Genomic DNA, 25,428 nt, shown 5'->3' with positions numbered 1-25,428 from the left:
ATATACTAGGGCCATTTCTTTTTAACATTTTTATTAATGACCTTATGTTGACAAGGATAATTATGAGATAGTTTTGTTTGCAGATGACACATCACTTACGTTTGAAATTAATACAGGAGAAATAAATTATCACGATGTAAATAACTCTCTCAAAAAAGTAGTACATTGGTTTGAAGCTAATAACTTAGTGCTCAATGAGAAGAAAACAAAAACAAAAAACCACCTTGGAAAATAATCTACGAACCACCACCCCACGGTGTCGGTGATGAGTCCAACTGCTTTTACCGTTGAGCTACTGAGGCTTTGAATTTTTTTTTATTCATACCTCTTTTTAAAAATCATCATTTATATTAATTTCCTTTTTTAATTGCAGCGAACCCTGGTGCACCAGGAGTCCGCAGCGCTCCCCCGCCGCCCTACCCCGGCCTGCGCGCGCCGCCGCCGCCGCCCTACCCGCAGTTACAGGTACGTGCAGCTCGCTGCTACCCCACACCCACTACCCCACACCCACTATCCTTTACTAATGCAAGCAGTACAAAAAAAATATATTAATAATAATTTCTTGCTACATACAATCATTGACAGTTACAGAATAGGATACTTGACATATCAAATTTAATACAAACAATATTAAATTCTTGTAGTACATGGAATCAATGGGTCAGAAATATATTGATATCAATTAATAAAACTCATAAGATTAATAAACTTAATTTAAAATTATGTATTTATTAAATTTTTCCAAACGTCAAAAACGCTGTCTTAAACGAAAATATCAACTAATTAACAGCTAATAATTTTGTCAAACGCTAAACCGTTTAAGGTTAATTTCAGTTTCATGATGTCATATAAACACTAATGTCCGTGACATCATCTATACTTCTATACTAATATTATAAAGAGGTAAAGTTTGTAAGTTTGTCACATTTTTTAAATGGGGTAATCTTCGGAACTACTGGTCCGATTTTAAAAATTCTTTCACCAGTAGAATGCTACATTATCGGGGAGTGCTATAGGCTATATTTTATATTGGTATCATATATATTAGCCGAGTTATCACAGTTTTTGTCATACAGGTCGGACTGAAAATCCTCTTAAACAGACTTATTCGCATGCGCTGCCTTAACTATTGCGTAAAATTGAAATTAATGTATGGAGACTTTATGTACCTTTAAAAGTTCTACAAAAAAGTCCGCGACACCATATATCTATCTTCTATATATTAGCAGATATAAGACCTTTTGTGTTTTAAAAATTATTAATTTTATATACTTAGGTTTATGTCATTATTTATACAACTAAACTTTAATCCTTATTAAAATAAATTATTTAATAATCACAAGGATATTATGGAGATAAGATTTGCCCTTTACAGTATGTTAATTACTTAAATAGTTTCGGAGATAATACAAAATTTCTAAAAGACGCAGAAATTCCGCTAAAGACGCAGAAATATGACGCCCGGTGCTTTCATTTACGTAGTTCCCGTTCCCGTGTGAATATGGGGATCAAACATAGCCTTTGACACTCGCAAATAACGTAGCTTTCTATTGGTAAAACAATTTTCCAAATCGGTCCAGTATATCCAGAGATTACCTCCTACAACCACACGAACTTTACATCTTTAGCATAGAAGTCTTTCTATTATTAGCATAGAAGTCTCTATTTCCCTTGGTCATACCACCACTCTCGAAGGACTGGACCGATTTTGCTAAGGGTAGGAGTAAGATAGAGAAATTATAGGGTAGGGTAGAGGTACGGGTAGGATAGGGAAGTGGTAGGATAGGCGTGAGATAGGGGTACGAGTGGGATAGGGTACGGGGAGATTAGGGGTACGGGGAGGGTAGGGGCACGGTGTAGGTAAGGTAGGGGTAGGTTTGGGGTAGGGTAGGGTTCGGGTAGTGGTAGGGTAGGGGTAGGGTAGGGGTAGGGTAGGGTAGGAGTAGGGTAGGGTAGGGGTAGTAGTAAAGTTGACATCGAAATTTACGCGGACGAAGTCGCGGGCGTCCGCTAGTGAAACTATAAAATTTAGACAATCAGGGCCAACAGCGTTTTGGCTCGTATTGTCAAAAAATATTTAAAAATAATATAAAATTGTTTCTTGAAATAGGGTTGTTTTTTTTATATAATATAGTGGTTTCATTTTATCTGTCAGGTATTAATAAATATTTTAAATGGCTCAAAATAGGAAATCTTATAAAATATACATACAATCAATTTCACAGAAAATATCAATACTGCTGCTTGCATTAGTCACTTGTACGAGATATCTTCTGAAATCCCTTATGTAACATATTCAAGACATTTGTTGCCTTTAATTATCCCATGTAGAAAGTCATTAAGATAATTATCAACTGTAAAAATATGTATTCTCTAGGCAATTGCAATAGATTGCTATAGTACGGCAACTTTAAAAAAAAATACGTTAATTAATAAGTAAAAGAGCGTAAATGGCGTGGTCGCACTATATGGTAGCGATTTTCTACCATACAATTTTGTCTTATAAGTCTCCTTTCAGAATGAGAGGGGTATTTCTCCTTTCAGAATGAGAGGGGTATTTCTCCTTTCAGAATGAGAGGGGTATTTCTCCTTTCAGAATGAGAGGGGTATTTGACTAGAAAATATTAAAGCCAATAAATGTCTTTACTGCATAAATAAATCTTTTTAAAAAGTTATGAATAAAATTAAAAACTGTCTTTAAATACTAATAAATGCATTATTTTAAAATTTATAATATAAATATTTGTCTTGGAGGATATTTTTTTATTAATGTTGTGCATGTCGTAATATTTTATCTGTAAATTGTTTTTTTTTTTGGTCTGAATTCGCTTTGACGTGTAGATTTTATAAAGCGAACTGAATTAAAAGCTTTAAATGTATGCGACCGAGACTAGGATTATATTTTTGGTCTTTTCGTTGTCGGAAAAGATTTTTAAATATCATCCCGGTACATGTGATTTGTCCGCTTCTATTTGTGACCGCATCGCCAATTTATATGACTTCGATTGATGTAAACATATCCAGAGCAATATTAAATCGTCCATACTTTTGGTGGAGGTTCAGTAACAAAATGTAAATACATGTCAAACGAATGGTATATACAAAAACATCGCTTGTTTTATTAATAACAAGTATCAGAGACTAATATTGCATGGGTATAATTATAGTACCAGCCTCACTTTCGTACTTGTTGAGTGTAATGGAATAGTTCGTTAAAATGTGCTATCGAAATCGAACCTACGGAATACACTAGCATTTCGAAAATGTTCTATAATACCTTTTACATGAAGAACATTTTGAAAAAGAGTAAATAATTAAAAGAAACTATTGTTTGATAAATTGGTTAAACTAATTGCCATCAATGGGTCCTAATGAATAACTTAAATTGCAGTAGTTATATCAAAATATGCCAAAAGTCGAGTCTAATAGCTGGTCCATTACTATTACAAAATCTTTGGAATACTATAGTAACAGGTCTGTCAATACCACGAAAAAATCCATATTCTAAATCTAGGGTGCAATTCTCGGCCGTTGAACTAATGGCTGACCTATTCTTACCACAGACTTTTCGCGTATTTGGAGAAGAAATCTTAAAAGTGCAGATTTAATGAACTATTTCGTTAAAATACACTCTATTAAAAAAAAAACAAAAGGGTTGGGTTTGTAACATGCCGGTAGCATGAAAGAGAGACTGAGTCGTGGTAGTGCGCTGTGGTCGCGGAGTATACAGGCGTGTTGTTGCATGGGGGGTGTGCAGGCGCCCTTTGACGCGGACTGGGGCGACTGGCTGCACCGCCGCCCGCTGCTGCTGCAGGTACCGAACTATGCCCTACACCTTACACCACCCTCACTGTGCCCCCCTTTACATCCCCCTTAGTTTATCCCTTTACTAACAAATCCGAAAAAAACCAAAGTGACGAGAAAAAAACCTAAGTGGCGAAAAAAACCAAAGTGACGAAAAAAACCAAAGTGACGACAAAAAAAACCAAATTGACGCGATGAAAAATGCAAGGAGCGTCACCTTGCTAAAGATTTTTCAGCGCCGGCGTTTTTCCGGCGTCGACGCTGCTTACATTCGTCGCCTATCTACTGCAATGTTATATGTACACTGTTGTGGAAACGCTGCGATTGGCGGCGTACAAACAACAAAATAGATTCCAACGAGGAAATGTACTATAGAAAAGAGAAACTATATAAAATTTCCTAGACTAAAATTACGTAAAAGAAAAAAAAGCATCTACAATTTTGGGAAAATCCTTATTGTGATCATACGAGTGCTTGACGCTAAGAGATTGCATCGTTAACGTTGTGTGTACAGAGCGTTGTCGCGGGACAAACGTTCGCAAAACGTGCGATAGCCAAGAAACAAACTTTTAGGTATTTTATCATGCAGTACCGTCTTAAGTTCGTCATAATTTTGCATATTATCTCTTATCTTGATTATAATAACTTTAGTTAGGTACAGCTCACAATCACAAAACGGTTATTCAGGTTAAACTACTTAATATTGTAAAAAAATTCTACTCGTATTAAAGCTATAGAGATACATTGGAGATACCGTAGACAGTGTTCTCTTAGCTTTTTTACCTCAATCAATAACTTGCGTGAAAAAGGTACATTGGAGATACCGTAGATAATGTCCTCTTACCTTTTTCACCTCAAGTACTTGCGTGAAAAAACTTGCAAAATTACATTTCTTATAGAAGGTTAAATTCGTATTTCCCAATTATATATTTATTTGAATTTTCAAAAGAAAAATTTTACGAATTTTACGAATTTTAAGAATAGTTTTTGATTTAATTATCCCAGTTCCAAAATCCAGCTTTCCCAAGTTCTTAAAATAAACATTTACTTTAGTTTCACTAACTTGCAAGTCTTCTAGAGACTCATTAGTCTTTTAGCTGCACTTTTGTGCATTTTTCATTTAACCCTATTATTTGATAGTTGCTGACCTTAATGATTTTGTTATGTTTACGTATAGTAAGCCAACATATTAGATATTAGGACAACTTGTTAAGCACTATTAAATCTGCCCTAAGCACACAAGTAGAAGCTGTATTCTAAATTATGTTATAGAGAAAATATTGATTTATTGAAACGCAAAGTAAACTATTCACGGCTAAATAACACAAAATGCACGTCCAAATATCCAGTTATAGATTTCCATTGCAACTATAAAGATATAGGAAAGAAAAAGTGTTATATTTTGTTATGTATTCTGTTATTTACTTACTTAACCTGTACCTTCCTACCATATTTCTCCATCCTCCATAGAATGGTTCCCTCGATTTACTTCTGAAGGGGTTCATGTGTATGGTACATATGAACAAAAAGTGAGGCCATCGAGACGACATAAAGGTTGTAAAGAAACTTTGTCACGTGACATACAAAGGCATCGTGTCTCTGACAAGCGATTAACCTTAACGTTTGTTACGGTTATGATTCAAATCGTTGGTTTTGCTGTAGAGGGCCTTGTCACTACTAATCACCTCGTAGTTAGAGCTTTTTCTCAGCTTGCTCGCCGCACGCATGCATAAATACTAACCTTTATTCCTTTTCAGCATCTATCCTAACATCACACTAATATAAGAATGTTACATTAAAATAAACAACTTAGATTATAATACATGGTTGACATAATTCGACAGAGGAAAGCATCTTTTTCGCTTATCAATCGGATCCCGGTGGTGGAAGATCATGAAATCAATGGTTACGGGTAATACATCTACCGATATTTAAAAGTCAACTCACAGTAGTTCATTCAATTATGAAATAAAAATTAACGTAAATCGAATATGGAAAGTAATTTAATAATAATATTTAATTGAATATTTACTAATAATGATTGCTAATGACGTAAAATGTTTAACTCAGGCGACAATCCTAAAAAGTAGTGGTTTACACAAACATTTACACAGCATTAATTTGTTTTATTGTTATTTTGCCATAGAAATATTGTAAACGTAAATTTCGCACCGTGTAGCATTAGAACTGTCGGCCGTCTTATAAACTGCACCTTCTATTTGTTTTCTAGCATTTAAAGTAATTTTGTTTATGAAATTATTTACGTTTGTCGGTAAAAAGAACTAGATAAATGTGTTTAGATGAAAATCCCCTCCAAAATACATTAATAAAATCTGAAAAAATCAGAATTGCCAACCGAAGTGCTAAACTCGATACACGACTGACACATCGCTCTCTCAACGATTAACCACCGAACGACGAGACGTGAGAAAGTTGTCGGCCGACGATCGAGGGTCGACGGTCGGCTCTAGTCGAGGAGCGATGTGAAAGCAGACATTTAACCGTCAGAACGTAAACCAGGAGCAACCGTTGCTTCTGGAGGAGCTGTTGGAGCAGGAGAAGCGCGAGCAGGAGCGCGAGGGGGGCGAGTGGAGCGCGGGCCCGCCGCCGGCCGTGGCGCCAGCGCCGCCGCCGCCCGCCGTGCCGCTGTTCGCCGCGGCCGCGCCGCCGCAGCCGCCGCCGCCGCCCGAGCGCGCCGCCAGCGAGGCCGACCAGCACGCGCGCCTGGCCTACGAGCAGTGGCTGGCCGCCTACAACACGTTCGCGTCCGACCAGCTGCGCTACTACGAGCAGGAGGTGCAGAAGCTGCGCAAGATCCGCAAGGTGAGTGCGCACCGCCCGCGCGCCGCGGTGTCTCCCGTAGTCCGCTTCTGTGTTCGTGCGCTTCGTAGTCGCGTGTTTGCGTCCTCCACTTCGCGGTCATTTTCTATTCCAGGTATGAATCCGGGCAGTGGGCACCTGTGTTAACCGAATGTCGATGTATACTAACCGGGTGCTAGAATGCGAATCATTTTACCGCCGTCTCCTACACTGTGCGCATTCTTTTTTCAGTCACTGAATAGTAAGCAGCGTCAACTTAGAAAATCAGGGAACGAGCTGATGCCGAACGACGCTGCGGAACTCCAGCGAGTGTCGACTGAACAACAGGCGTTACAGAAGCACTTGGAAGCTGCTAGGAAGCAAGCCAGACAGCACAGTATGCTCATTCAGGTAATAATATATTTCTCTACAGTTTGAGTAATGCTAAATATAGTTTTAGATTTTGATTGTATGTTTGCGTTTCAACTTTTTACTTAATATTATTATTTCTACAGGAGTACGAAACAAAACAGCGTCAACTAAACCCCCAGATGGCACAACAAACAATTATAAATCAACAGCAGATATCAAATCAAACTGTATTTGCTCAACAAAATCAGAATATAAACCAAGGTCAACAAATGCAACAGCAGACCACTTTAAACAGACCCATGCAAATAGGATTGCAAGGTACCACAATACAGCAGCAAACGTTGATACGAACACAACAAACCGTGCTCGGTTCGGACGGGCAACCGCTGCCTCAACAGAGGATAGGTTTAGTCACGTCGCCCCTCAACAGTCAGGGAAGGATCTTACAAGGAGCACGAACGTTAGTCATCGAGCAGACTGGGTCCCCGCAACAACAGCTGGTCCGCCAACTGTCCGGAGTGCAAGAGAGGCCGCAGTCAGTGAGCGGCATAGTGCAGTTCAATCAACAACAGATGGCTAACGTCCGAAACAGCATGCCCGTGGGAAACCAGACTCCGCGCCCCTCAAACCAGAGGCCGGTCATGTCGCCGCTACATGTTCAATCTCCTCATTCACAGTCACCCCTTCACTCTCTGGCTCCCCAGTCCCCTCTTCACCCGATGGCGTCACCGATGCAGTCCCCATTGCATTCTCAACAGTCTCCACTCCACCATACGTCACAATCTCCATTGCATTCGTCGACGCAGTCACCTCACCACACTCAGCAGTCGCCGATGCATTCTCAACAGTCGCCGATGCACGTTCAACAGACGTCTAGTTTGCCGCAACAGAGTCCGATGCATCCACAACAAAGCCCGATGCATCCGCAGCAATCACCTATACATCAACAGAGTCCTATGCATTCCCAAAATCAAATGACCACTCAACACTCCCCGATGCATCCGCAACAGAGTCCGATGCATCCGCAGCAAAGTCCGATGCATCCGCAGCAAAGTCCTATGCATCCGCAGCAAAGTCCGATACATCCGCAACAAAGCCCGATGCATCCTCAACAGAGTCCAATGCATCCGCAACAGAGCCCGATGCACCATCAACAAAGTCCAATGCATTCTCAACAATCACCGATGCATTTACAACAGTCGCCGATGCATACCCAACAATCGCCGATACAATCGTCAATGTCTCCGCAACATTTTATACATCAATTTCAAGCTCAGAGAACAAGTCCACAACTGCCTACGCCTAGCCGCAGTCCACAGGTAACTTGTTCGTAAACTTTAACATATATTTTATTAAATTAAAATTACGTTTTTAATAATCTCTTCTTGTTTTCAGATTTATCAACAATCACAAATACAGAGTCCTGTTGCTTCGCATTCACCACAACTACAAAACGTAAGTAATATTTTTAATGAAGAAATTATTATTTACAAATAAACTTGAAAAAAAAAACTGGCGGCTACTCTGTGAAACTATTGTCAGCATTTTACATTGACAACCGGCCGCAATTTTGAGTAATTTTTATCTTTAAAAATGTCTTATTTTGTTTTTAGAATGATTATACAACCGGAAGATTTTCTCGACCAACACCTGGGTGTTCACCTTTACCTACACGTTTTGCTCGGCCACCACATCATCAGCAAGGTTTAAAAATATATAATATTTTTTTTAAAAACAAAATCTATCTACGATATTAGAGTTGTGATTTAATGGTGAAAAACAACTGCTAATGTTGTTATTTTTTTAGGAATGCGTGTTGGTGTACCTTTTGTGGGACGCCAACAGACTTCACCGCTCGGTAGTCCGCAACCTCTGCCGTCACCTGGGAATTCCGCAAATGAAATGACTGTAAGTGTTAACAACTATTAAACCGTTGATAAATATATTTGAATCTGTCAATACACAATATTTATTCAATACGAAAATAATGAAGTAGAAATCATTGATCTCCTATATAAAAGTGGATGCACAATCAGCGAAAAACGTCCCCACTGAATGAGTGCCAAACACAACTTCTTGGCACTCAATTCAAGTAGTCGCATTTGCCTTAAGGTTGAATTTGCTCTGAATTTGGGATTTTATTGAATATTGGATGGACTATATTTAAAGGCAATTAGGTATAATTTTCTTTACCAATAATTCTAAAAATGCCGAAGCCAAGAAAATTAGCCAGTTTTTAAGTAAAATTTTCTACATGATTGCGCGTCCTTTTATTATAAGAGAACAATGGTAGAAATAGTCAAGTTTGAGTGCTAAAATGCGACAGCATTTAAACTATAATATTTATTGTTACAGCGTCAACAAATCCTTCAAAGACAACAATACAGTCCTATGGGTGGTGCGCCCGCCTCTCCTTCACTGTCACGATCACCTCACGTGGCTCGTACACCCACTCCATCTGCGTCGCCTGCCGCTTCGCCAGCACCCCACCACGAGCATGGCGGAGGCAACCATCACCACCACCACATGGCACCATTTCCCCCAGGATACAGATACTTCAAACCCGGTCTCTTTGGTGGTGCTCCAGTGTGGCCAACAAAAGAAGACGATCGGCGACGCACTACTCATATAAATAAAGTCTCCATACTAAAAAGACGTACGCCTCCTCGACCGAGGTTTGCGGGAAAGACTGGCGCTCCCGGCAGTGAAACCCGTTCCGATGATATCGGCGAAACGAGTGACGCGAGGAAATATGTTCTATATTCTTCAGGCAGTGTTGAATATTCGAGTGCATCAGATGATTCTGCTCGTATGAGCTTTTCCAAAGATGATGACGACGAAGACATGCAAGATTTCGTCGACCAGTTGGATGATGATGATATAGTTGTAGTAGAACCTGGTGCTATATCACCAGAAGAGCGAATAGCTACAGAAGAAGATTTTGAGGAACTGATTGACAGTGGTAAGCCGGAAGATGAAGTTGAGGAAGAGACTTTTCAAGATAAACCTCCGACGCGCACAGAAACAACGACTAAAACTGTGGCAGTAATAAGTTTAGCGCCCGCGAAACAACCGTCATCCAATATGCAGCAATATAAAATAGCAACTCAAGGTTCGGCACTCTCGCGTTTACCGGTGTTGAGCGCTACTGTGCTTTCACCACATACAAATACTAAAATATTGAATGAAGTGTCGCAAGCTACAGTTGCGTCTGTGTCAATTGCTAATCAAACTATTTCAGTACCCGTTTTAAAAAATCTTTCCGTACCAATAGCTAACGTCACTGGTCATGCTTCTGGTATACCTAAGCCCCAAATGAAGAAAGTGCCTTTGAACATAACTAATCCTCCGCTGACTGTAAACATGTCATCTCAATCTATGCCTAAGCCCATGAATTCCGTAATTAGTGTAATATCATCTAATGTCGCAAAAAATGTCAATATGAATCCAGTCATTACTCTTGCTACCTCAAACACAATTGCAGGTACATCTAGGGTACCAGTTTCCATTTTAACTCAGCCACAAGTAAAACAAAAGATTGTGAAAACTATAGAAAAGCCAATGGCATTGTCACTATCCAACACAAAACTTTCAAGCTTATCAGTAACACATGATGCTACTTTGCCTGCAAAAATATTTCAAGATGATGCTGCATCACCAGATAGCACAGTGACTTCAGAACATAACACGGATATACAAAATCCTTCTGTCAGCCAGCATTTACTTTCTATATCATCGCAAGAAATGAAACTAAAAGATCAACAATCGTCCATTCAACCAAACAAAGACATTGATATCGAAAGTGAAATCAGTAAACAAACAGAGTTACCACATACTCTATGTATGTCAGATCGAACTCCACTTTTACTAGGAAAGGCAGATATAAAGAGTCCAGATCCTATACCTGAAAAAATACCAGACAATATTATGGAAGGAGACGATGAAGACAAGCCAGAAGACTCTTTACAGAACCAGTTGTTGTTGTCTTACAATAAAACTCTACAGGAACAACAAATACCGAATACAGTTTCTACAGGCAAGAACTCTGAAGAAAATGTAGTGAAGACTATTAAAGCAATAGCAAATCAAACCAAAGAGATGGTAATTGATTCAAATATGCAGATAACTTCAGATATCACGCAAGATTCGGTTCAGATATCAATACCGTCACCAACTCCTTCACAAGAAAGATATTTAAATGATATAACTATGCGAGAACATTCCGAAACGGTAGAAGGTGCACCTAAACATGTAGAATCATTTGAGCATATGTTGAGTTTTCTGGAAAATATTACAGATGATAGTAAAAGACTGGGTATGAAGCAAGCAAGTATTAAAAAACCTACTCCACAGCTAGCTCAAAATCCTAATTTAAATCCAAATCTAGCGTCTAAGCAACAAGAAAGTAGGGAATCACAAGAACCTATTCCAAACCATTCAAATCAACCATTTTCAACTAGAGAAGTTGAAAGGCTTGCTATGCAATCTGCAACAATACCGCAATTATCTCCACTGTCACAACCAGCTGAGTTGACTTCTAATATGGCAAATGTATCACAGCAATTACGGTCAATAATGTCTTCTTTAAATACTAATACTCCTAAAACTGAAACTCAGACTGTTATGAGAAAAAACAGTGACGCTACGGCACCTACACAAGTCAACTTTGAAACTCTACTTCCGTCATCAAAAGTAGAAATATCCACTTCGCGACCATCGCCTATACAAAGAATAGAGAAACCTCAAACATCTAATTCCAGCTCAGAAATACCTATGAGTGCAGCTCAACTGATTGGATCCAGGCTAAATACCTTGTCAACAATGGGACAAATAAGAAAGTCGCCAACCGTGTCACCTATTAATTCACCTGTGGGAATACAAAACCCTATGATGAAATCTCCGGCACAGTCTCCTCTTATAAACAATCAAACATTTAATATAAACGACGAATCTCATAATACAACCATTACTTCTCAAATGATGCAAATGCCAGCATTATCAAAAATTCACAATAATCCTTCAACATCTTCTTTAATGCATTCTAGTAATATTACGACTACAAGTGTTAGTAATTATCCTAAACCACAATCATTGCCAACTAGTATATTAGGACACACTTTACTGCAACCTACCAGGCAAATAAGTACAAGTAATTTACAATTTAATCCTCAAAATATCAGTTCCAGTCAACCGCCAGCTTTGGTAATGACTTCAAGGGCAATCATAGGTAATAAAGAACCTGCTCCTAATGTTACTGTTCGGACACATAGTATTGTCAGTACTGGCATGGGGCAAATACAACAGAAACCTGCACAAGGTCCCATTAGTTTTGTGACTTCGTCGAAACTTTTACATACGCAACTAACTTCACCACTAAAACGATCGAAATCAACTGACGAACCAAAGAGTGATGTCATTGTCGGCCATATTCAACCTACCAAAAGACATAGTGTGGAATCGGTTATAGTTAAATCTGAACCAATGGAAACTGATGAATCTAACAATATGTCTGCAAATGCAACAGATAATTTAGGTAATAAAATAATTCAACAAAATTCAGCGAACCAAAGAAACGATGAGTCACAGAATGTTTTATTAAAACAGTTACTACAGACAACTACTACTACATCAACAGTTGTTCCACAAAGAACAGTTACAATACAAAGAAGTGCCCCAGCCTTAGGTACTATTCCATCGTTGGAAGCTCAGTTAGCAAGGCCTGCAATACCGCCACCAACTCTAGCTTTAACTCAAGAAGTGGAAATACCAAAGAGTTCACCTCGACATATTATAACGACTGTAAGTTCACCTTATTCCAATCGTCCTATTCAGACTTCAATCCCTACATCTGCAATGTCCCCCTTGATCTTGACACAATCCTTAATGGATGTAAGAAAGACTCCAATGAAATTTATAAATAAAGAAGAAACAACCCCTTTACCAGAATGCTCGCCCACGATAAAAACTATACCTGTGTATCCTACAAGTATAGAAAACCAACAACTTCAACAAACCATAAAGAAAGAAGTGGCTCCACCACAACAAAGCCCTATACACCGTCCTTTTACACCACTGGACGTTAAAAAGGAACTTCTCGACGAAAGCTCGCAGCAATCTGCGACATCCGGCGTTTCTACCGCTTCTGATCAAGGTAAATTGGATCAGCCCATGAAAGAGGAGTTTCCTGAAAGTGTTACTATGGAGAGTTCGTCAGATATCAATCCCTCAGAAACTCCATCTGAAGCTAAAAGACGTAAACGACGAGAATATCAACAAAAAAAGAGAAAACAAATGCAACTGAATATGAAGGCGGCTGCTGAAAATAACATGAATGCTGTTAACGCCAAAAAAAGACCTCGGAAAGGTTCGCGATATGAAGAAGATTACGATACCTTCATTGATAACTTGATGGCCCAACTAAGATTACTTCCTGCAATGCAAATACAGGAACCTGCTTTAACTACAAACTTTGCGGTTTGTCCGTTGTTTGGATCCGGAGATTTAACGAAACTGAAAAATAAAGATTACGATATTTTGAAAGGTGATTTATTGGGTGACTTTGGTAATGCTAAAATACCGAGCGTGGCTGATTATTATAATACCAAACCATTTGGAGATGAGGAACCGCTACCTGAAAAACCTGCGTCATCAACACAAAGAGGATTTTATGATCAAGAATTCCAACCTATTGTATTTGATGAAGATCCTGAGGACAAGAAACTTGATTTTATTTGTAAAGAGAGAGATACTGATACCCCCGACACTATAGTAAGTTGCTCAAGTCCGGAGGGATATGATATTGATCATGATGATAGATTCCCATACCTTAAGCCAATTGATAATGAAGATGATGAAGAGGACGAAGAATCGTCTCTATCAGGGCGTGTTTCACCAGATTTACCTCTAGTAGCTCCTATACCAATAAGAGTTAAGCCGCTCTCGTTATACCAATTGAAAGATGAAGAAGATAATCAGAAATCGTTGAAAACTTTAGACACCGAAGCTCCGCTTAAAACAAAATTGGAAGATTCTCCAAGTAGTACGGAAAGCAACGAAAATGTTACGGTCACTCTCACTCTAACATCTGGTGCAGCAGAAGATATTCTTGGTGTATTAAAGGAGCTTGCAGGAATATTGCACATACCGCCGCCCACTTCGTATCAAATTATAGAACGGACGGCCACTCCGCCGTCTCATAAACTCGGTCTCTACAGATCTAAAGGTAAAGATGGCAAGGAAGGGACGCCGATTGATATTCAAAGTATTCTAAATGGAGCGGCAAAATTCTGCCGCCACTGTGACGTTGTGATTTTGGATTCTGTCGTTAGAGCAAAAGCGTCAGAATTTCCTCTTTTATCTGCTAACAAAGGAAACGCAGAAGAAATCTTGTGTGATAGTGATTCAGAGTTATATTTCTGCAGTACACAGTGCTACGAGAGGTTCGCTTGGCGACCAACAAACATTATTTTAGATGGAAAATCAAAAACGAGCATGAGAGAAGACAGCAAATCTGATATAGAAACAAATTTATCAAAAGACAGAGATGACTTTGACACTGCTTCAACTGAAAGCATGGAAACCGATGAGTTAGATATTAAACCTGACATAAAAGACGAGAAAATGGACTTCTCATTCATTGACTCGTTAGACAATGATGAGTTGATGAAGGAAGTCGGCGACGACGTCAGCGCCCTCGATGACGACCTAAAAAGTATCGAGACGGACGAGAAAAGCAATCAAAGCGTCGAAAAAGAGAAATTTAGAGGAACACGGTACAAAACTTGGTCACCGGGCTGCATCGGTCCACCGATTAAGTACAAACGCCCAACCGATCGAGAACTGACGGAGTTAGTCTTCAGAACTGGAGTAGCGATTATGCCGGTCACTAACGAAGATTCGAGGAAATGTGAATTGTGTGGCATTCAGGGAGACGGAGTCGCTGACGGTGTATCGCGGTTACTGAATTGTGACGTCGACCGATGGGTTCACCTCAACTGTGCTCTTTGGTCGGAGGGCGTGTACGAGACAGTGAGCGGTGCACTGATGAACGTGGACTCCGCGCTGGCGAACGGCTCCAACGCGACGTGCGCCGTGTGTCGGCGGCTGGGAGCGACCGTGCGATGCTTCAAGGTGCGCTGCGGGAGCGTGTACCACGTCGGTTGTGCCGTGAAGGAGAACTGCGTGTTTTACAAGAACAAGACTGCCTTCTGCGCTTCGCACGCACCTAAGGCAAGTATTCTCTAAAGATTATATTTTTGCTATATTTGTCAAGAAGGCAACCTTTCGCTTGAAATTTGATCTTTAATAGTCTTTCAAGTGCCACAAAGCTAGGAGAATGTGACTGGCGACTGAGAACATGATTTCTCATGAATATCCAGATTCATATAAAAAATTCTTTATGGATATTTGAGGTTTTGGACCCTCGACATCGAAACCTTCCAAATCCTCAATGGTATAAACTTCATTGTAGCCTACCGTACTTAGAACTTTTCAATGGTAGGAGCACAAGCTGAAAAACTTCATCTTTTATAAAATGCGGAAGTTCTCTCTCATTCTATAACAGGAATATAAAATAGAAAGATTATTATTAGCGTTGGAGTGAGTAGGACAAGAATGGTACCGTTGACGCAAACTAACTAACGAGGACCTCCACAGAACGAGAAGGACAACGAGCTGACGACGCTGAGCGTGGGGCGGCGCGTGTTCGTGTGCCGCGACGAGCAGCGCCAGGTGGCGTCCGTGATGCTGCACTCCGACACCAACCACCTCATCCGCGTGGGCGGCCTCATCTTCCTCAGCCCCGGCCACCTGCTGCCGCACCAGCTCGCCGCCTTCCACACGCCCGACTACATCTACCCCATTGGATATAAAATCGTGAGTTTCACTATGACATATATATATATTTTTTTTATTATTTACAAATTAGTACTTGACTACACTGCATCAGCACTTACCTGATGGTAAGTGATAATGCAGTTTAAGATGGAAGCGGGCTAATTTGTTAGGAGAAGGATGAAAACACCACTTTTGGTTTCTACACGACATCGTACCGGAACGCTAAAGCGCTTGGCGGTACGTCTTTGTCGGTAGAAGCCTCCCACCAGCCAAAATGTTACCAGTAATGTGTACCGTTGCCTCTACAACTTGACAGAGTGAGTCGCAAATTCGCTTCTATCTCTCTCTATAGTATGGCAAAGACAGAGATAGAGGTGACTTCACGGCTCACATTGTCGAGCTATCAAAACATCGTTACAGAATAGCGCTACTGTGTTTCGCAGTTAGAGAAGATATACAATAACTGCTTTGTTGGTTCAGGATATATGTCATTATGGCTTCGGATCGTGACAGGTTCCCTTTTTCCGCTACTTTTTAACCGACTTCAAAAAGGAGGAGGTTCTCAATTCCGTCGGTATTTTTTTTTTTTTGTATGTACACCGATTATTCAAAGACGCCTGGACCGATTTTCTCTTGAATTATCACGGATTGCCTTTTAAATAAAATCATTTTATTATGATGTTACGTGAACAGGTGCGGTTCTACTGGTCCATGCGGCGCGCCAACAGCCGCTGTCGCTACGTGTGCTGGATCTCGGAGGAGGAGGGCCGGCCGCGCTTCCACGTGCGCGCGCAGGACGAGGCGCAGCAGGAGCTCAGCGCGCCCACGCCGCGCGCCGCCTGGGCGCACGTACGTACCCCTCTCTCAGGGACAATGGCAATAGGCTACTTGCCTCTTTTGTAAACAGTGTTTAAACTGAATTATGGAAGTATTGTAAGCTATATTTTATTTTGTCCCGTCAATAATAACCAGGAAAAAATAATATAAATGTAAAATTTTTGCCGCCGAAACACAATACATTAGCAAGTGACGTCATTCATAGAGATAACATCGTGATTGGCGTTTGCAGTGATGTGATTATATCACGTCACCGCAAGCGCCAATCACAAACCGATGCCTTGTAGCGAATGACGTTACAGTTTATGATTGGCGTTTGTGGTGACATGATAAAAATATAATTTAATTTTATAAAAATATTACAATTACGAGATTATTTTCACACATAAAAATGTGATTAGAGTTTCTAGGCATCTAAACTGCCTCTGTGCAAAAAATCTTCTTAGTTTTGTACAACAGGCGAGTAGCCTATTTGCGCATTTAGACTCTATGCCACCAGGATTTAACTCATCATGGAAAAAACGCGGGATGTAAATCCTTAGGTGCGTTGTCTTCCCAATGGAATGACAACGGGAGATGGCAAAAAAGTGTACAAACTAAAAGTACTGATATCTATTTTAATACGCTTCTATTGTTACAGGTTTTGGACGCAATAGCAGTTTTAAGGGAGGGCAGAGGAGAAGAGGGTGTTTTGAAGCTATGGCCGAACTACGTGACTGGAGAAGATCTGTTTGGGCTGACTGAGCCTGCGGTAGTCAGAGTACTGGAGAGTTTACCAGGTTAGTGAAATTGTGCAGATGTTGCAGAAAATTGTAACTGGACGTTGAAAAATAATAGGTACATATGACAATATAATTGTGTTAGGTTATAATTAGATAATGTGTTTGTCGTAAGTTCGTTAATGGTTTTGATTTAAAATTCCGACAGTTGTGATTCGCGACTATTCGCTTTACTCAGCGGATAAGTTGCTTTGGTATCAACGTCATAAAGGGTTACAACATTGTTGTTGATTATATTTACAAGTCCTCCAGTAGCTCTAGCATGGATTAACAACATATTTAGTGAAGAGTACCTAATAGACATATTTTCGACCAATCGACGCAAACGAAAATATCGCTCTCCCTTTCGCTGCAATGGGAAGATATTTTCGATTGCTCGCTATTGGTCAACATTTGTCTTTATTTCTTCTCAAGATCAGTCGTGTTAGCCCAGAGGATATGACCTCTGCCTTCAATTCGGAGGGCGTAAGTTCGAATCCGGTCTCAATTCTAGCTTTTCAGTTATGCACATTTTAAGAATTTAAATATCACGTGTCGGGTGAAGGTAAGGAAACCTGCATACCAGGGAATTTAGTTAATTCTCTATGTGTGTGAAGTCTGCCAGTAAGCATTGGGCTAGCTTGGTAAAATAAGCCTAACCTCTCTCATTCTGAGAGGAAACTCGTGCTCAACAGTGAACCGAATATAGGTTGTTAATGATGATGATGAAGATATGAAGATAAGAAGCCTAATTAAAATAAATGAATTTTGAATTCTGTCGGTGTGCGCATATATAGCATATAGGTTGTGAAACAGTGCTACTCCCTCAGGTATCGAGACCCTGACGGACTACCGCTTCAAGTTCGGGCGCTCGGCGCTGCTGGAGGGCGGACTGGCCGTGAACCCGTCAGGCTGCGCGCGCAGCGAGGCGCGCTGTGCCCGCGTGTGGCGCCGGCCCGCCGCGCGCTCGCTGCAGCCCGCGCCCCCGCCCCCGCTCGACGCGCTGTCGGCGCACCCCGCCTGCCCCTACTCCAAGCAGTTTGTGCACACCAAGAGCAGTCAGTACAAGAAGATGAAGCTGGAGTGGCGCAACAACGTCTACCTGGCCAGGTATGTACACCGTGTCAGCGGCCGCATCCATAACTGCGACATTTAAGTGTCCAATACAAGGAACCCCTTAGCTATATTAAAAATGAGTTCAAGCTAATTTACACGCTAGCAAAAATAAAAAAATAAATCGATGAAAAGTTTAACATCCTTTTTAATCCTTTTTAAATATGAGTTAGTGAACTTTGACCTAGTTTCAGAAATGTTGTTAGCTATATTCTTACTATCTTCGATACACGTTGTGGCGGCACTGTCTAAAGCTTTGACAATAATATACATATACATATACAGCATACTTTTAATTTTTACATAATTTTTTATACAATTTATAAAACTCATCATCCCTATTAACGTAACGTATGTTTTCTATCTATGATAAAGTACATATTATTATACTTTGGTGCAGATCAAAAATCCAGGGGCTGGGCCTGTACGCGGCGCGCGACCTGGAGAAGCACACCATGGTCATCGAGTACATCGGCGAGATCATCCGCTCCGAGCTCTCGGAGATTAGAGAGAAACAATACGAAGCTAAGGTATTATTATATGCGGTTCATGGAATATTGATATGGAACTCTCTCCCGAATTCTGTGTTTCCTGAATTTTACAACCTGACATCTTTAAGATTAAGATAAGAGTGAATTTGCATCTTCAAGTCAAGCGCGTTCCACCTTAGGTGGAACTTCCATCTACACTTACCATCGGTTGAAATTAAAAAAAGCTTTATTACAATCACAGAAATCTAAATAACAATGTTAATCTGCAGAATCGCGGCATCTACATGTTCCGGCTGGACGAGCGGCGCGTCATCGACGCCACGCTGAGCGGCGGGCTGGCGCGCTACATCAACCACTCGTGCCAGCCCAACTGCGTCACCGAGAAGGTGGAGGTGGACCGCCATCTGCGCATCATCATCTTCGCCAAGCGACGCATCGCGCGCGGGGAGGAGGTAATCATCATCAACATCATCGACATCATCGACGCCACGCTGAGCGGCGGGCTGGCGCGCTACATCAACCACTCGTGCCAGCCCAACTGCGTCACCGAGAAGGTGGAGGTGGACCGCCATCTGCGCATCATCATCTTCGCCAAGCGACGCATCGCGCGCGGGGAGGAGGTAATCATCATCAACATCATCGATATCATCATCATTATCACCATCAGGTGATGAAGGTGTGACGGAGCATGTCTTCTGGCGTAGCCAACGAATTAGAAATTTAAAAATAACTACCATGCTGAATTGTAGTTTTGTAGGTACACGTCACTCACGTCATATCCACTGGGCTATCACGTAGAGTCGTGATAGCCCAGTGGATATGACCTCTGCCTCCGACTCCGGAGGGTGTGGGTTCGAATCCGGTCCGGGGCATGTACCTCCAACTTTTCAGTTATGTGCATTTTAAGAAATTAAATATCACGTGTCTCAAATGGTGAAGTAAAAACATGGTGAGGAAACCTGCGTACCAGAGAATTTTCTTAATTCTCTGCGTGTGTGAGGTCTGCCAGTACGCATTAGGCCAGCGTTGTGGACTATTGGCCTAACCCCTCTCATTCTGAGAGGAGACTCGAGCTGAGCAGTGAACCGAATATGGGTTGATAGATGAATGATGATGACACGTACCTGCAGTGCCCGTAGTACGAGTTTGGACAATTCGAAAACGTTCATGGTCATCGTGTGATACAATGAAATATAAAGATTAAAGATATTGACAAATTTAAAATATTCTACCTTGTCACGAGATATCTCGTGGTACGCCTCTTGGAAAGTTATTAAGTGCGAGTTACCATGGTATTCCTCGCGTTTACCATGTAGCGAGTTACCATGGTATTATACCAAGTGAACATATAATCTGTTCCAGTTGGCCTACGACTACAAGTTCGACATCGAGGACGACGCGCACAAGATCATGTGCATGTGCGGCGCGCCCAACTGCCGCAAGTGGATGAACTGAGACCAAAGTGATACTACTCTACTACTACTACCACTACTGCTACTAATACTACTACTACTACTACTACTACTCGTAAGCGAATCTATCGTTATAGTTAAGCGCTTCGGGTGAGTCCACAATACTATACTGTAGCGTAAAAGGCATCGTAGAGTGCGAGTAAGATAAGTCTGCTCGCGTGGCGCTCTTGATGCCAGCCTTTACCGCTATCTCTTTTACCCGCCTAGAAATAGATAGAGATAGACGACAACATAGCGGCATTTCATTAGTTCTTAATTTTGACACAATTCTGACTATTTCGAAATGACATTTATGTGTTTCATGAATAAATGAAAGAATGAAACAGAAAGGGATATTTTTATCCATTAGGAAATATTACTTAATAGGAAATAACTTCAGACATTGTAAATAGGATAGATGAAATTATTCAAAATCTTTTAAAGAATTGAGTCTAATATCTCGTCATAAAGGAAATACCAAAATTACCTAATACATTTAAAAAGCCTATTATAATACACAAATAAAAATATGAATGGTAATATTGTGCAGATTGTATGGTGCATCGTCGCATTGTAGTGTTGTGGCCTCGCCCTTATCTTTTGTATAATAAAAGCGACGTGTGATCTTATTTATAAAATGAGGCAAAGACAATATAGTCACAATTGTACATGAACAGTGCCCGTAGTACGAGTTTGGATAAATCGAAAACGTTTATGGTTTTCGTGTGATAGAATGAAATAAAGATTTATGATTTTTTTTTATATAGTACTGTACTATCTATTTTTATATCCCAAAGATTACGCTGGCTATGGGTTGAGTTTTCGAAAACAATTCGTACTAGGGTCTTACAATTCAAAAATTTATTAATTTGAGAGTCTTGTATTGGAAAGGATTGTACATACGAGTAAAAAAAATCATTTTTGTTATTAATTTTTAACGTGTTTTTTAGATGTGAATGTTCCAAAATTATACGTAGTTTAATTTTATATTAGTGGTTAGAGGATTTTTTTCTTTTATCACCGCTTTTTTTTTATAAACTTTGACATTTATCATAATGATACATATATTTTGTTAATCGGGTAAAATTTTATTCACTGTTGGTATCGATCGATCGTCGTTTATATTATTAATTATTACTATTGTGACGTAAATTATTATTTAGTATCATTTAATAAAATATAAATAATTGTGAAGCAATCATCTACTGCTTCGTTATTATTAAATTATATATTAATAACATATTTCTTTTTTTTAGAATTTAAACTATCGTGAGTGTTATTCATATTAATTGATTATGAAACACGGCTAAAACTCACGTGATATTACGTCGGAGTATGCCCGACTAGTTTCGAACCCATACGGGGCCCTTAGTCATATTTCTTTATGAATGACTATCTCAGTGGTGAAAATATAAAGTGTTAGGTTAAGTTACCAATTACTATATATTGTATGCATTTAGTGTCTGTAGCAAATGTTGTTATAGTACAAGCTCTCGAAATGTACAGTGACTTTCTTTTATTGAGATTATTAATGATTGATATTAATGATTATATTGTTTTGCAGTTAATGTACTAAAAAAACAAGGTCTCTAAATATTTTTAATAATATTCTGTTATTATTAATATATAACAAAGTAGGTATTAGATATCGAGTGTTTATAACATAATATACTTAATTTGAAAGTGATATATGAAAATAAAGAGCCCAGGGGTGAGAAAAATCGTTAGAAAATCCATTTAGATAAAATTATAGTGACCTAATAGGTGGATATATCGGCATAAAAGTATCCTAGTAATACAAAATGTGAACTAAGAGTTTTTTCGTCAAATTTCATCAAAATCTGTTAAGCCGCTTTGTGTGATTGACTGGAGACACTCAAACACATAAACTAACTTTAAATAAGAGGTTGTTGTTTGACCATATATTAGTATGTATATCCCATGAATTCGAACTACTGATTCAATTTTGATGAAGTTTACAGGTCCTTTTACAAAATGTGGAGACGGTTTTAATACATTTTTTTTAATTCTTTACAAGTTAGCCCTAAGAACTACAATCTCACCTGGTGGTAAGTGATGATCCAATCTAAGGTAGAAGCGGGCGGGACTTTGTCGGTAGTATGATAACTGACCACGGCCAAAGCCTCCCATCAGCCAAACTAATTAACACTTACGCTGCGGCACTGATTTTTCTGTACTTTCCTTTGGTGTTGTACGAGGTCTATCGACCTCGTAACTCTTGAATACGCTAGACGTACAAGGTCATTTGACCGCACCGCAGCGAACGTGTTAAGAAAAACCTCATTCGGCCCAGGTGGGGATCGAACCCATGACCTTCGTCTTGTAAATTAACCACGCATACCACTGCGCCATGGAGGCCTTCAAAATGTATAAATTGTATCTTTGATTAATAATCTCGATGAGGGAGAGTCACGTAGTCGGGATCTGAGACCATTAGCTGTTCGTATGTAATACCACATCGTGCCTGACCAGTTTTATATGTACACACGTAGGGATCTAGTTCGTACGTATCATTAATTACTTACGTTAAAAATTACATGAAATCACAAAAAGTATTTACTTTATACATATTTCAACATAATTAGTTACCCTCCACGTATCTCCTATAAAGCCTTTTAATTGGCTATGTAAATAGGCTGATAACGAAGTAACTATTAGTAAGTTCCTTATCGTCCCTACTAGCGTAACCTACTTCTGTTGTGCGCAGTGTAGAGCCCTGCTTACAGTGGCACGCACTTCATTGATGCATAAATGCATTGCCTACCCCGAAAACTCACTACCAATAGGCTGGTTGATACTTTTTTTAAAGGGTCTTCAATTGTTCATTAGTGTTCTACTAGATTTAAAAAAAACATATTTTTTGCATCAACACTTTAATTTTTAAATGATTTTTTGACAATACGAGCCATAAAGCTGTCGGCCATGATGACGTCACGTTAACACTAAGTCTTAACCAAACGAAAGATTTGACTTAATGATTAGATATTAATTAGTTTGACGTTTATTCCTCTAGTGACATCAAGTAACATGTGACGTCACAAAATGGACGACAGCGTTTTTGACATTTGGAAAAATTTATTAAATACATGATTTTTAAATTAAGTTTTCTATGAAATCCTTCACTTTTATTGATTGATATCGTTGTATTTCGGACCCTTATTCCATGTAATAAAATATACATTGTTTAAATTAAAGTTGATATTATGCTTCAACTACCCTATTGGTGAAGGTGAATTGAAATCTTTAATTTTATATTATCTGTACGTAATGCATACCCTAGTTAAAAACCTTATGCACGCTACTGCCTGTTTATCGCTTTTGTGCATATTTGAGTTCGTGTATATTCGTTTGTATAAAAATGTATCGGAGGCGGTCGTTACTAGGAAATAAATTAGTGAGAAATGTTTTGTAATGTAATAAAATATGAAATTGGAAGCTGCATTAGTATAGTTGGGTTTTCTTGCACGCTAAGTGTTTTCAATTACCAGATACACAATATATGATATGAAATACTCGAGTATTTATGTTTTTTTTTGTATGTAATGTTTTTATCAGAGATATGTAATTTTTTATAAACACTGTATTGTACATTTTTTTTTTTAGTTTGGGAACACTTAGCGTAGGCTTTAAGGTAGTAAGAATAGGTTGTACTCACCGGTGGCCATCAGAGAATGTTTTGTCATGTGTATGTAATTATTTTAAGTTTTAAACGTGCAATATCGAGTCAGTACCGAAATTGTAAATATTGATCATTCTGCAAGTAAGATCATTTGAAGATTTAATTGATAATCGATAATCATGTATTAGGTTTATTATCTATAATTTAATGCGTTGTAGACAATTTAAGTGATAGTTTTCTCTATGCTTTTCCATCGATTTATTTATTGAAAGCATTCCCATGTGTTTGAAACTAAAATGGAACTGACTACCTTCACTGCGGGATTTTTCGAGTGCTAGTGAAATTTTGTCTTTTAGAAATATTCTATACTTTAAATATTTTTATTGTCATATTATTTTCCTTCATTAAAACTTTTAAGTACATAGCCACCGTTTTTTATTTTATTTATACTTCTATAGAATAATGATGACCTATGGATCCGAGACTTGATTGCTAATTAGGCCTTAATAGAAGGCTAAGTCACTCAGTGGGCGATGGATATGCTTGGAGTTTCTCTTTGTGATCGAATTAGCCACGAGATCCGAATACGAATCAAAGTCACTGACATAGCTCAGCGAGTCGCGAAGCTGAAGTGGCAATGGGCAGGCCACATAGTTCGAAGAGCCGATGGACGTTGGGGTCCCAAGGTGCTGGAATGGCGGCGCCGCACCGGTAAGCGCAGTGTTAGGCGACCCCTTCACTAGGTGGACCGAGGACATCAAGCGATTTGCAGTGAGCCGTTGGATGCTGGTGGCTCGAGACCGTCGTCCATCAGCTGATAATAATGATCTAAATTTGACTAAAGTAATTATTTTTCAAGCCTCCGTAAGTAATGCATCACGCTAAAGGGCCCGTACACCAAGAGCTTCGAACCCCGCTGGACTGTTGTAGTCACTCCCAAAAGTCCTCTCTAATTCCTCAATTAGTCGGAAAACTCCCAATTTTCTGACTAATTGAGGGGGACTAATATTGGTTATATTTAAAAAGGTATGGCAAATATTCTATAAAAATATATATTTATTCTTTTTTGGTTCATTTAATAGTAGGTACGATACACTTGCGGGGGTATTACACCATAAGGTGTGACGCAATTTAAGAATCACCCAAAGTGATGTTTGTACAAAATTACTTTCATGTTAATTATCCGCCCACTTTAATACACTCGCGTCATATTAAAGTGGGCGGATAATTGTGCCTCTGAGTATATAATATCAGTTTCATGTTAAGTACAAAAGGGGAAGTTTAAACTCGCCAACCAACATGGGAGCAGCATACTGGGTGTATGCTCC

General features: G+C 39.4%; 1 protein-coding gene across 9 annotated transcripts in view; it reads left to right on the top strand.

The window, feature by feature from the left end:
* The window catches only part of LOC112043441 (histone-lysine N-methyltransferase 2C), a 62,627-nt gene extending 38,103 nt beyond the window's left edge, over positions 1 to 24,524 (top strand). For 6 of the 9 annotated variants that reach the window (XM_052884706.1, XM_052884704.1, XM_052884709.1 and 3 more), the window contains 16 exons: positions 374 to 465; positions 3,758 to 3,814; positions 6,313 to 6,627; positions 6,856 to 7,014; positions 7,119 to 8,294; positions 8,371 to 8,430; positions 8,589 to 8,679; positions 8,783 to 8,883; positions 9,331 to 15,204; positions 15,631 to 15,849; positions 16,504 to 16,659; positions 17,288 to 17,426; positions 18,236 to 18,515; positions 18,919 to 19,048; positions 19,279 to 19,629; positions 20,372 to 24,524. In XM_052884706.1, coding sequence (XP_052740666.1) covers positions 374 to 465; positions 3,758 to 3,814; positions 6,313 to 6,627; positions 6,856 to 7,014; positions 7,119 to 8,294; positions 8,371 to 8,430; positions 8,589 to 8,679; positions 8,783 to 8,883; positions 9,331 to 15,204; positions 15,631 to 15,849; positions 16,504 to 16,659; positions 17,288 to 17,426; positions 18,236 to 18,515; positions 18,919 to 19,048; positions 19,279 to 19,629; positions 20,372 to 20,464 — 9,293 coding nt within the window. In that variant the 3' untranslated portion in view covers positions 20,465 to 24,524. The remainder of the gene's footprint in view (positions 1 to 373; positions 466 to 3,757; positions 3,815 to 6,312; positions 6,628 to 6,855; positions 7,015 to 7,118; positions 8,295 to 8,370; positions 8,431 to 8,588; positions 8,680 to 8,782; positions 8,884 to 9,330; positions 15,205 to 15,630; positions 15,850 to 16,503; positions 16,660 to 17,287; positions 17,427 to 18,235; positions 18,516 to 18,918; positions 19,049 to 19,278; positions 19,630 to 20,371) is intronic. The other 3 variants (XM_052884705.1, XM_052884708.1, XM_052884707.1) reach the window with 3 other exon arrangements.
* The last annotated feature ends 904 nt before the right edge of the window (positions 24,525 to 25,428 follow it).

This window comes from Bicyclus anynana, chromosome 12, assembly GCF_947172395.1.
Source record: "Bicyclus anynana chromosome 12, ilBicAnyn1.1, whole genome shotgun sequence".
NCBI classification, from domain to species: Eukaryota; Metazoa; Arthropoda; class Insecta; order Lepidoptera; family Nymphalidae; genus Bicyclus; species Bicyclus anynana.
Note: the sequence above shows the minus strand (reverse complement) of the source record. Positions and strands in the feature narration are given on the sequence as shown.